General features: G+C 35.9%; 1 protein-coding gene across 1 annotated transcript; it reads left to right on the forward strand.

Annotated features, from left to right (window-relative positions):
* Positions 1–1,647: 1,647 nt before the first annotated feature.
* On the forward strand, positions 1,648–12,909 carry gkup (glucuronokinase with putative uridyl pyrophosphorylase). The gene is made up of 23 exons (XM_083547694.1): positions 1,648–1,774; positions 3,030–3,136; positions 3,217–3,261; positions 3,364–3,517; positions 3,606–3,677; positions 3,942–4,030; positions 4,309–4,465; positions 4,649–4,726; positions 4,879–4,970; positions 5,068–5,173; positions 5,263–5,342; positions 5,487–5,555; positions 7,253–7,313; positions 7,406–7,422; positions 7,658–7,715; positions 7,796–7,888; positions 7,963–8,023; positions 8,345–8,458; positions 8,543–8,600; positions 9,518–9,586; positions 9,674–9,737; positions 10,609–10,680; positions 11,375–12,909. Exons 1-23 carry the CDS (start codon positions 1,718–1,720, stop codon positions 11,444–11,446), a joined length of 1,845 nt encoding a protein of 614 aa, XP_083403820.1. The 5' UTR covers positions 1,648–1,717; the 3' UTR covers positions 11,447–12,909.
* The last annotated feature ends 484 nt before the right edge of the window (positions 12,910–13,393 follow it).

The following is a 13,393-nucleotide window of genomic DNA, read 5'->3' on the forward strand; positions in this document are numbered from 1 at the left end:
ATGAATGAATGAATCATTAAATGATTTACTTGTTTATACTTTTATTAATAAGTGCAGTTAAAATAAAAAGAGCACAATGTGAGGATTTTCTAGAAAATGGAATGAAGCATAATATATACCTATTCATTTATTACTACTTAAATTTTGTGAAATTAATCTTAAAAATACAGCATTTTAATAATGCTTCATTAATACTTTATTTTTCAACAATAAACTTATAGAGAATTGGAGCACCACATGTCATTGCATGTGATGTCATTTATGTTTCAAACTACATATTTTTGTAAATCTGTATTTTCACAACTGTTTGCTTTGTTGTTGTTACTTGTATTTGTATTTATACTAAATAATGTTTGGTGTAAACAAAGCACCAAAGAATCCCTAAAGTTTAGAGATTATAGCACAGATTTTAAATTGTTCATGCTGGATATGATAGAAATGTACAGTACAGACCAAAAGTTTGGACACACCTGCTCATTCAAAGAGTTTTCTTTATTTTCAAGACTATGAAAATTGTAGATTCACACTGAAGGCATCAAAACTATGAATTAACACATGTGGAATTATATACATAACAAAAAATTGAACTGAAAATGTCATATTGTAGGTTCTTCAAAGTAGAGATCAAGAGAATGCCAAGAGTGTGCAAAGCAGTAATCTAAGCAAAAGGTGGCTACTTTAAAGAACCTACAATATGACACATTTTCAGTTGTTTCACACTTTTTTGTTATGTATATAATTCCACATGTGTTAATTCATAGTTTTGATGCCTTCAGTGTGACTCTACAATTTTCATAGTCATGAAAATAAAGAAAACTCTTTGAATGAGCAGGTGTGTCCAACTTTTGGTCTGTACTGTACGTTGCCACTTCTTGCAAAGATGCAGACTGTGAAAGGGTGGCCATGATGACCCCTGTCCTCCACTAAAAGAACATACAATGTGCATCAGAACTGGACCACGGAGCAGTAAGTAAAGGTGGCTTCATCTCATGAACCGTGTTTTTCTTTCACATAAAGTGGAGAGATTTGCATATGTTTCCTACTTTAACGCTGTTGCAGAGCGACTTCTACTCTAGCAACAGTATACCCTAATGACAATGCCCTCTTTTTAGCCGTACTGCAGAAAATATCCAGGAATGTTTCTAGGAACATTTAAGTGTTCAAGCCTTCAAATTTAATAGATCAGACTGTATATCTGTGGGATGTGCTGGACAAACATACCTGATCTACAGAAGCTCTGCAACAAAAATGATCTAATAATGTTGGTCCTAAATACAATAGCACACTTTCAGAGGTTTCATGGAGATCATACCCCGAGTTTCATCTGTTTCAGCTGTTTCATGGTACAAGGAGGAAACTACACAATACTGAGCAGGTGGTTCTAATGTTATGCATGATTGATGTACACACACATTACTACAGACCAGGGACCATGTGTACATCTATAACAATATAACTTTGTTACAGCTTTGGAAACAACAACCTACAGCTATTAGAGTCAAAATGAATAAATACAATAAAATAAATAAATAAATAAATAAATAAATGCAATAAAACGTAGACCAGCTGTTGAAGAACCATTGCTTCACTGTAGGTGTAATGATGTAGGCATTTTGTGGACGCTGTAGCTTTAAGACACGCCCACTTCCGGGTTCTTACTGGACTATGCGCTCTTACAGAACACACGTTTACACGTTGCAAATAACACGCATTTACAATGATTTGTATTTTACTTGTTGCAGGCCACGGTACTGTTTTAGAGACGCAGATTAAGGTACAGAACTACAGTCTTTTATATCGATGTTAAATTTGACGGCATGCATTTTTCTTTTCCACACTATACCATTAAGTGCAGGTATCAGTTGCCTGGTGGAGCAGATGACGTGGAAAAGCAAACATCACACACACACACACACACACACACACACACACACACACACACAGAGTTCCAGAGTCTTAAGTGACTTTTTATTTCCACATTAAATTGCTTGCTTTACCAGAAAATGTAGGCTGGAAGGAATAATGGACTTTCCTCTTAAAAATGCAATTTGACACATTATTATGATATTATTTATACACTGATTCGTATAATTTTCACCAAAAAAGTACAACTGCAAAGTACATTCTTGACGATTCTTAACAGTTCTTAACATGCACTGTTATATACTAGTATACTTCTAAGACAAGGCTCCATGATCCACTGAAGGCCTGTCCAGGATGAAGATTTAACTGAAAATGAATGAATGAGTACAAAAAGCACTGCCTGCATGCAATATACTACAATTAGTGAGAAGAAAGGTTTCCTTTTTGTTTTGTGCACACTTTGGATGAAACTACAAAACTCAGAGGAAACAACATGGGACATGCAAAACTTTTACCCAGACAGTAACCCGAGCTCAAGAATCAAACCAGGAATCCTGAAACTGTTAGGAAGCAATGATACTGTATAGCTATGCAATACTGTGGATTGTAGTAGGGGAGTTTTGTGGTCATGAAAACGTTTCAGTCCAAATCTTAGGCAGTAGGCATCACTAGGAAACAAGAGGTTCAGATATGTTTATCAACTGCAAAGTCCACAAATCTGCTGCTCTAATGTATTTGACAGACTTGGGGGAGGTTGCAGCTTAGTGGTTAAAGCGCTGCATGATTAATCAGAAGGTCAGGGGTTCAGGCCCTGGTATTGCCAAGCTGCCACTCTTGGGGCTCCTGAGCATGGCTCTTAATCCTCTGTGCTCCAAGAGGGGTGTGAGATTGGCGACAAGAGCTTCCAGTGCGGGAGAAAGTACAGACATAGTGCAACACATGATAGTGCAGACATACATAGGAATTACACAGTCAAGATGAAATTAACAAATGAAATGTGCTCTATCTATCTATCTATCTATCTATCTATCTATCTATCTATCTATCTATCTATCTATCTATCTATCTATCTATCTATCAACAGCTTTGTCTGTCATGTTTCCCGGTTTCTTGCTCATGTAGCTCATCGTTTATAATCCTGTTTACCATTTCTCTCTTTATGGTAGAATGATGTCACAGGCTTGTACACACATCTGGCTGGGGTGCCAAAAGCATTGCTACCTGGTGTTGGGGGAAAGAAAATCCTAGATTTCTGGTGGGAAACTGTCAACACGTAAGTTCCCTTCAATATAAATTTTGCTGTGAAGAGATATTTCTTTCGTCCAGCCCCATTTAATCTATCGTTTTTAATAGGCGACAACTCTTCAGTGAAGTCTATTTGGTTACAAATGCAGATAAGTGGGTACATCTTTGTATTTTATTTGATCATAATCCTGGTTTTTTAATATCGAAGTCATTATTTGTAGTTTAAAAATTGCTTGTAATTTCGAACCAATGTAGGTACAAACATTATGAGCGGTGGGCGACCGCCAATGACTTTCCAGTGGAGAACGTGGTTAATGATGGTAGCACCACTTTGGAGGATCGGCTTGGGGCCATTGCCGACTTGGAGCTGGCTATCCGAAGCCGTCATCTTCAAGATGACATCATGGTGGTATGGCCATGGACTCGATTTTCATTTACAACATTTCACATTTCACATTTAATGGTTGTGTTTGTTAATCTGGCTTTTGTGACTGTAGATTGCAGGAGACATGCTTTGTTCTGACCAGAACTTTGACATTGCTCAAGTTATTCGTTTTTTTAGGTCCAAGGTAAGAACAAACTGCTGTTTGTGCCATAGCAATGTTGTTATCCATGCCAGATAATGTTCACAAGCAGTTTTTGTATAGGAATGGCAAGCTATTTATATAATAATTTGACCATATAAAAAAAAAAATTATAATAGTAATAATATTAATTGCGTATTGCTTTTTGGCTGCAGTTTGACCCTCTATATATTACTATTTTGATGTAACAAAGACTTACTGAGCCATTCAGTCTATGAAAAGTAATAAAATTTGTGTTTCATTCTTTAGTCTGGAGAGCTGGCTATTTATTATGAGCTAGAGGAAGGTGAGAAATGTTACACCAGAGGCATTGTAGAAGTTTGTCCAGATTCTCATAGGTAAGGTTGCATTATAACCTTTTACAGACATTATATGTAGTTTGAGACAAAATGAAATAAAGACAGTCGTTTTAGACAAAACAAATGTTTAAGAAAGCTGTGTCTTAAAAGTTTCACTAGGCATTTTGGACTATCATTTTTAGACAATTTTAAACCAATGTCGCACCAAATCTCAGTTTCACATATTATTCAGCTTTAGTAGAATGTTTTCGCAAATCCGGTGTGCATCTGCATATGAAGATCCTGCACATCTTGTACATCACGTTGCTGTCTTTTAGAATAAAGCGTTTCCTTGAGAAACCACAGGAGGGCGTCACGGCATCTCGTCTGGCCAGTGTGGTCTTCTACTGCCTCCGCAAAGAGACGCTATCTTACCTCTCAGACTTCCTGCTCAAGCAGCCGGATGTGGAATACAGGACATTCGGCAGGTTTTGGGTCAGTGCATTGCTGCAATACATTTTCAAGCAATACAAATATATATACAGCAACCACCTTAAACCAATGAAAACGGGAGAACCACAAACACTTTGAATGAATATTAACCCACTATGCCCAAGTTTTATTTGTACAATATTTTCCAGTCGAAACTGTGTTTTCTATTCACATCCTGGTTCTTAGGAATGGCTTATAAATGAAGAACAATTGCCTGTGTATGGAATGAAGCTGCCCACAGGGTTCCAGTTAATTGGACAAGTGGTAAGAGTGAATAAAATCTATGTGTAACATGTAAATTTCAGTTTATTTAGTGCATTTTGCAAAGTAACGTCTGTGTTTGTACAATAATATTCTGTTGAAGCCGAAAAGGAGAAGTAATTTTGTTTTAATAACGTTATCTTTTTACATTACAGGGTCTGTCTGACTACACAAAATGGCTTGCACACTACACAACTAAACAGCAGGAGCTTCCAGCGAAACCAATCACATTCCGCTCATATGCTAGGTTAGTACCAGCACCAACAATACAGCTGCCCAAAGAGTTCAGTCTAGCTTGTAATCTTTTGAGTCTTGCTTTATCACTTTTTTCCCCCCCCTCACAGGGTAGGGCTGATGGGAAATCCCTCTGACGGCTTCAATGGCAAAACCATTGCTATGACCATCTCTAATTTCTGGGCCGAAGTGACATTAATAGAAAGCCAATCTCTGGTAGATAAAAAAAATAATATTGTAAATCTAATAAAACTTAAATGAAATGGTCTGTTTGTAAACTTCCTGAACATGTCTGTTTATTGTAGGTCCTTCTTCCTCATCCACTGAATGATCCCACTGAGTTCGGCAGCCTACAGGATCTGTTTCGCATCAGCCACAAAGAAGGGTTTGTTCTTTTTTTTTTTTTTTTTTTTTTTTTTTTTTTCTTTCTTGTAGTAATACTTCCTGTCTCTGTTTGCTGTGTGTACAGTGAGTATATCCTGTATGAAATGATTGTGAATCAACATTAGCTCATGTTCCCACTGGCCAGGTATTTGGGAGGTCTGAGACTGCTACAGGCCACTTGTAAGAAGTTTTATCAGTTCTGCTCAAATCAAGGGTAAGACTTTTCATGTTGCACATTTAAAAATATACTCAAGGTATTATAATAGTAATAATAATAAGAGGAAATGGGATTATTTACTGGTATCGGAGACTTATACAGTTTTATCAGCCAAATGTGCTTGGAAAGTCTGAATTTGTTAAACAATATTTCAAATAATCTAAACAAATATTAGAGTAGCACAATTTTTAGGTTTTAACTTACAAAATGTAAAATCACCCAGTTTTTGTAATCGTTGTGCAGAGAGTTTTTTCCATGAGTCAGGCAGTAAATACTTTAATTCATACACACTGGAACATTGATGAGCTTTTATTCCCTCTCCACTGCATTCCCTGGAGGGTTTATTGGGTTTGAATCTGAGCCCTAAAAAGACCTATCAGAGACTAATTTTCTTTTCATCAAGTACTCTTTGAAGAAAAAAAAGCAGATGGTGTGCTTTGGTGTGTTATCATGAGTAAAAGATCCAGTTGTGTCATGTGAACAATTTGTTTGCAAGCTTCTGCAAAATTCCTTTGTACACTACATGATCACATAAATGCACACAAGCTTACTGGCACTCACAGTTACAACTTGTATTCCTCATTAATTCAAGATGAAATGCAATTGCTGCTGTTTTTGCTCATACTTCTAATTATCCTAATGGCCTTTTTGGCTGTACCAGCACTCACAAAATGCTACATCTTTTAGCAGAACTCACTCCACATTAACTCTAAACCATTTCTGTAGCACACTAAAAACTACAGAACTTTTAGGTACAGTTATTTTATTTATTTAGGGCCACATGAAAAATGTATCTAATATATAGATTTTGAATGACTGTTCAAATGTCCACTGTTAAAAGCGGTATACAAATAAAGTGGAATTAAATTGAATATGTAGTCAGATCTTCCATATTAGCTGATTTGTCTGGTACCATTGCGGCGACTGGACAAAACAATGTGTTCACAAACTATCACCAAAATTGAAACAATCCCTGGTATATCCAATCAATCCCTTGTATATTCAATGTATATCCAATACTTTGTACATTGTTAGACAAATGCTCCACATTTTCCCAGCTCAATCAACTATCAGTAAATAATCAGCCATGCATATGTTTGTTCATACAGATAATGTTGGGAACTCACCACAGTAATGTTTTTGTTTGTTTGTTTTTCCCCCAGTAGGGGACTTTTTTGGTTTGGTACCTTGATAAATATTAATCGCATATTAAGTCTTAATTTTGTGATCTTGAATATGACCCCATGTGGGTAGTCTCAAAATAGGTTCTGCTGTGCCCACTTTATCCCCTCTCGTTTGCCATTTGTGCATTTTTATTTACGTATTATGGTTTGATCACACACTCCTTACTTTGCACTTCAATTCCAACTTGCATTGATGTTACTGCTTTTGAAAGTGTGTAACCTGCACAGGAACCCAGCCGAAATGTACTGTTGGAGTTTATTTAAATTGCCAAATCTTTCAAAATTAAACTACTGCTCTCAAGGCAAATTATGGCAAATATGTGCAGTGAAGTAACTTTACAGATGCAGATGAGAACATTGTTAATAGGCATCAGTGTCCACGTTATTTTGTTTTCATTTGAAGGGGATGGCTGATGGTTGAGAAATTGTTGGTTTGCTATTGAAAATGATTAAAATACTACCTCGAAAAATAAGAAACAAATAACTGATATCTCTTTATTATCTGGACAGCATTGCCCTAACCAAGCAGAATTTCACTCTTAAATATGACACCAACATTCCACGGCAGGTGGTGAGTAAATTCTGTGTTCTTCTTTACAGTACTATCAGCAAATTCAATGGTTTGTAAGTTGAAATATAATAGATGTTTCTGGACACTTCCAGGGTCTAGCTGGCAGTAGGTAAGTATTCTTTACCAAGGATATACTGTACTTTATGTACAGTATATGCATATAATATAATAGTGTATGTATATAAAAAAGAAATGCTTAAATAATAAGGTATAAAGGATCAAATACACATAATTTGAATACATACACCACCACACTAATTCAATTAAATGATTTGTAATATAACGTTATGTGTTGCTTGTACATTTGACTGACATTACTCCTGGTTGTGTTTTATTGTGCAAAGTGCAATCGTGTCTGCTACCTTAAAGTGCCTGATGAAATTTTACAACCTCACAGAAGATGTAAGTTTACCTTATTTTCCTTTTACAAAAGATCATACGGGTCTTGACAGGAAGAGTAATATGGCAGTGATTATTCTTAGGATCTTCCTAAACCAATCCGAGCCAACTTTATACTGAATGTGGAGACCGATGAGCTCTTTATCACGGCTGGGCTCCAGGACAGAGTGGTGCAGGTGAGTCTTGCATCACTCAATGTATGCTTTATTAGGGATGTTACTTACTTTGTTGTTTCATGACAACTTTGCAGGTATATGAGGGTTTGGTGTACATGGATTTTAACAAGCAACTAATGGACAAGCAAGGTTATGGTACTGATTCTGAAATTGTATCTCTTTGTTCGGCTTAGCACTTTTTTGGCAATAAATATTTAACCATGATTTTACTGATATTTACTAATACACTAGAAACATAATTTTTATATTTGACCAGAATGTACAAGTATATAAGGAGGAAATACAAACCCCCATTAATAAATAAAAAATCTTTCCATACCTCACTTTAAGTCATAAGTTTTTAGGAACTGTTTTTAAAGATTTTTCACAAAATGCACTAAATGGACACCAGATTATGAACTGAATATGCTTTAATTATGTATGCATGGTAAGGCTAATATCTGCACATTTGTTTAGGGGAGTACATTACTATGGATATGAGCAGTCTTCCCACATTTTGGCTAGCTTACTTGGGGGATCCAAGTGACTCTGGCCGCATTCACAGTACTGTGAGAGAGCGCTGGCTGAAGGGTAAGTACACAGAGTAAACATGAACACTTCTGAATTTGGTGTAGTTTTCCTGCTTATCTCTTATGTCCTGTTGTCTTTGTTTAGGTGAACCTGATGTTGTGGAAGCCATGAAGCGCTTTGCTAATCTTACAGACCAGGCCCGGTTTGTTCAAGCTCTACACATTTACTATCTACATTTACACTTAGTTTTTACTTCACAAGTACTCATTACTTGTTATGTTGTATAGTGTTGCCATGTAATAAACCAAGTGTGGTTTTCTCTGGGGTTTTCTGTTTCCACATAGCTCCAAAGAGACATCGATGCTTTTGTGCTTGATGTGAATGAGTGTTTATGATTCTAGGAATAACCCAGAATGGTATTTTTGTGTCAAAGCTGTGGGAATGTGGCATATATGAAGTGTGCAAATAACAAATAAACTGTTGAGCGAAATATTAACCTGCATGTAAGTAATGGAAATATTCTGGTGTGAGCATAATCAAGTAATTATTTTATACATGTTGCCCTGGGATGCAGTCAGTATTAATGTTCATGGAAAAGGTGTTTAGTAGGATTGAGATCAAGGTTCTTTTGTAGGACCTCATCTGTTCTAAGGGACATCTTGTAAAGCATTAACAGATTTAGGCTTCTTAGTAACAGTGAATGTGCAGGGTCCCAGTGAATGTGCAAAGTGCAAATAAACTTCATGCAATTTTGTGCTTTAAAGCAGGACTTTTGAAGAAGAAAAAAAAAACACATATGGGTGGGATAATTATCCATCCCACAAAGTTTATCTAAAATTCTTTGCTTTTCATTCCGTATGAATCACCATTGCCTCCCCCATTTTTCATCTCGGTCAAATGCAATGTTTTTTGCTATGATTTTAGATGATTTGCAGTCAGGCCTTCAGGGCTTTCTCATACCTGGTACTTTTTGAGAGAGTCGTAAAGAATGCCCTGTGATCCAGAGTATATCCTTGCACACAGTGTTTAAGATTAGGACGATTACTGAAAATGAATGATTGAATTATTGCTTACTAGTGAGGGAGCAGTATTACTAGATGACTTTGTTTGACTGTGCAGGGAAGCCTTCGAATACAAGGACTGGCCCAGACTGGCCCAGCTAATGGATGAAAACTTTGAACTGAGACGGTAAGATCCTTCAAAATTCTTTCATTCTCATATTGCAGTTTGATGTTCATCTTTAGACAACAATTAAAGTGCCCTTTTCTCCTGCAGGTCTGTTTACACTGAAGCCTGTTTGGGCACAGGAAATCTCAGAATGGTACAAATGGCACGGCAGGTAAAGCATGGCGAGGATGTAGATTAGCATCTTTAAACTTACTCTTGAAATGATTATATTATTTGTTTTATTTTATAATTTAGAATATATGTAATTTGATAAGCATTTACCAAGTGTATATTAGGGAGTATACTGTATATCCTTAACTAGAATGTAATTTTACTGTAGCTAAATGCTACAAAACTCCAACTACAAGTCTGAGCATGTCAGTTTACATAATGAATGGCAGTGGTGAGTGAGTCATAAGCCAATTAAACAAGATAATGGACAAAATAATGAAAAAGATGGTGAGGCTGACAAGATAGAATGTCTTTCTTAAGTCAAAACAATTGCAAGAATGCCATTTTCTTAAATCTTACAACAAGCAGAAAAACAGGGTGCATGCTTCATTCCCTCAGTGGCATTTCCAAACACATGGTTAATGCATTTGGTTTACTTTAATAACATATAACTGTTGTTAAGGCATTGGGATACTGATTGGTAGGTTGGGAGTTTAAGTCTCAGCACTCTTAACCTGCCATTGTTGGGGCCTTAAGCAAGACTACTAACCCCCTTCTGCTCCTAATTATAAGTCATTATGGATAAAACATTAGGCCAAATTATTAGTGAATTAGCATTTCTATATAAAAACCATAACTGCTAAGAAGTCAAGTTAATTTCTATATCGGGTTAAAATCAGATAAACATCATTTAGCTATTTCTGATATGTAGTGGTGAGAGAACTTGAACTTAGAGGTGGCTAACAGAAAAATAAAATTAAACAGCTATATTTATTGCAGATGATAGTAGGTTCACTACAGTGGCTATGGTTATTAGTCTAATGTTGAAAAAAGTCTTTGAGACAGTTTCTGTCATTTATATGTACATACAGTTTGGCTCTGCTGTGAAATTACCTGGCAGCGGTGGTGCGGTAGTGGGCCTGTGTTCGGATCCTGACCGAATGGTAAGACTTTTAATTTGGTTTTTAATTCTAATACATTTTAATAAAGCCTAAACTAATTAAGCATTACTAATATACACTATATGGACAAAGGTTTGTGGATACCTGACCAAATGACTAGTAGATTCTGTTGCTATGAACATCTATTTCCATATTTAGGCCCTATTTGCTGTTATTATAACCTCCACTCTTCTGGGAGGAGGTTCCACTAGATCGTTGAGTATGCTTGAGGAGATTTGTGCTCATTCAGGAATTAGTAAAGTCAGATACTGATGTAGGGTGAGGAGGCCTGGAGTGCAGTAAGCATTCAAGTTCATCCCAAAGGTGTTGAGGTCAGAGCTCTATAGCAGGCCACTCAAGATCTTCCACTCCAAACCAGGTAAACCATATCTTCATAGGGCTTACTTTACGCACAGAGGAACTGCAATGCTGGAACAGGTTTGGGTCTCGACGTTCAAGTGAAGGCAATATGTAATTATACCGCCCCCCAAAGATATTCTATACTATTGGGTGCCTCTAACTTTGTGCTTACAGTTTGGGGAAGAACAATATGTCAAAATGTCAGGTGTCCCAATACATGTTGTTCTATATAGTGTATGTGCAATACCGATAATGATAATATCTGTAAAGTAGAAACCAATTGACTGATTTCTTTCAGATACTAATTATGAGTATTGTTCACTTGTCATACTATTAGGTGGAGATGAAGAAAGCATTCCAGGAGGCTGGCTTTGTTTTCTGCCTGGTTGTGCCTCACAGTCCATCTTAATGTATAATGTAGAAGTCATTTTCTATTGACACCATAGAACAAATTAGATAGCATTTCTGTGTCTACACACTCTGCTCTCCAGGCTTAAGGAATGGTAACATACTAGAGGTCATTACATCATAAGAGTGTAACTCTGGTCACATATCATAGTCATTGAGCTCCTGCTGCTGTGTGTTTCAGGTCAGACAAACAATTGTCTATTTAAAAGTGCTATCAATGGCAGCATTGTACACCCTTCCTGTCCCTGTGTCTCAGTACAATAATGGCCATAGACTCATAACCAAAATGTTTGTTGGATGGAGTGCAGTGTAATTTTCATGGAAGCAGTCGTTTTTTTTTAAATGTATATAATATTTGAAACCGAAGAGTTGCATTAATGGTTAGCAGAGCAGGCTTTTTTGAACAGCAAGCCTTAATACTGTAATTAGCTGGAAATGTTAATTATAGCGTAAAATGACAGAGGATATAATAATAACAATTATACACTAATGCACTTTTACACAAATTTATTAAAAGGTGCTTCCATATAAAAATTCTGATGTAGTCCTTTGATCGTGTGTTTAAATTATTTACCGTGCAATGTATTTTTTTTTGCCAGATGATGATATGATATTTTTGTGATATTTAGCAAATACACTAATTGTATTTCACAGTATTTAATTTGGCTGACAGGGTTGTACTTTCAGTTGCTCAACATTGCAGTGTCATGGAACTTATTTTTCTTCATACTAAGATAAGATCCTGTTTCATACCCTATTTCATGAATGAAGACAAGAATGCACAAATAAAGCATGTGCACAAATAAAGCATAATGTCAGTGTTTGCCTAATGGTCATTTTAAAATGCACATTGAATTATCTGACATCAGTTACTTGCAATATGATTCATGTTATCTAAGTGGGGAAACTAGACCTCAGAAGTATTTTATAGTTATTCTGGAATGGGACATGTAACAGTGCTGCTGTGCAAACATTTTAAACATTAGTATATTATATACTATCTGTGATAAACATCCCAATTTTGTAAACACCCTTATACACAGAAAGTTGTTCTGTTTTAAGGCAGAGTTTTGCTTGTAGTGCAAAGGTTAAATAGCTAAAATATTGATGACGGAAATGTATGATGTAAAATTCAACACATGCCTGGTTTCACGATCAACTACTCAACCAGCGGACATCGAATGGAACAATTGACTCTTCTTTGTATATGCAGAATTTTACCCAAAAGGCTTAACATTTCCCTTTGTTTTCTTTAAATGTTTAAGTTACTTTGTTTAAGGTTAGTTCATTCCCTGACCAATGATATTTTTTTGGAGAATGTTTTATTATTCTTGAAAAATTATGTTTCAAATTATGATGATGGTGATTATTTTACTGTTGATTCTCACACCTCATTTTGTAAATAAAAAAATAAAAAAATAAGTGTATTAAAAAATAAATAAACTCCTATACATTGAAATAAAACTTTGATTCCCCTAATGCCCCTAACATCAATACCTGCCTTTTGTAACACCCTTGTGACTGATTTTAGCAAATTTAGTGGAACATCTTCCCAGAAGAGTGGAGGAAATTATAAAAGCAAATTGGGAATAAATGTGGAATGCAATGCTCAAAAATCACATGCCATATTTATGACCAGGTGACCCAATACTTTTGGCAATATAGTGTATATTTCATTTATATATATATATATATATATATATATATATATATATATATATATATATACACGTGTGTGTGTGTGTATATATAATATATAAAATGTAAAAGATAGTCTAGGATATGCTGTACATTTACAATTATGATTATAGTTATTAGTAGTAGATACTGTGAATTTGCAGCTGATAAAATGCTCAAGCTGTCTCGGTCTTCCTGCTTACTGCATAATACTGTGCGTTCTAGTATGCCGAGCTGGTACGCCACCGTGTGGTGGTATGTGACGCACCGC

The sequence above is a fragment of the Silurus aristotelis genome, assembly GCF_946808225.1.
Source record: "Silurus aristotelis genome assembly, chromosome: 8".
NCBI classification, from domain to species: Eukaryota; Metazoa; Chordata; class Actinopteri; order Siluriformes; family Siluridae; genus Silurus; species Silurus aristotelis.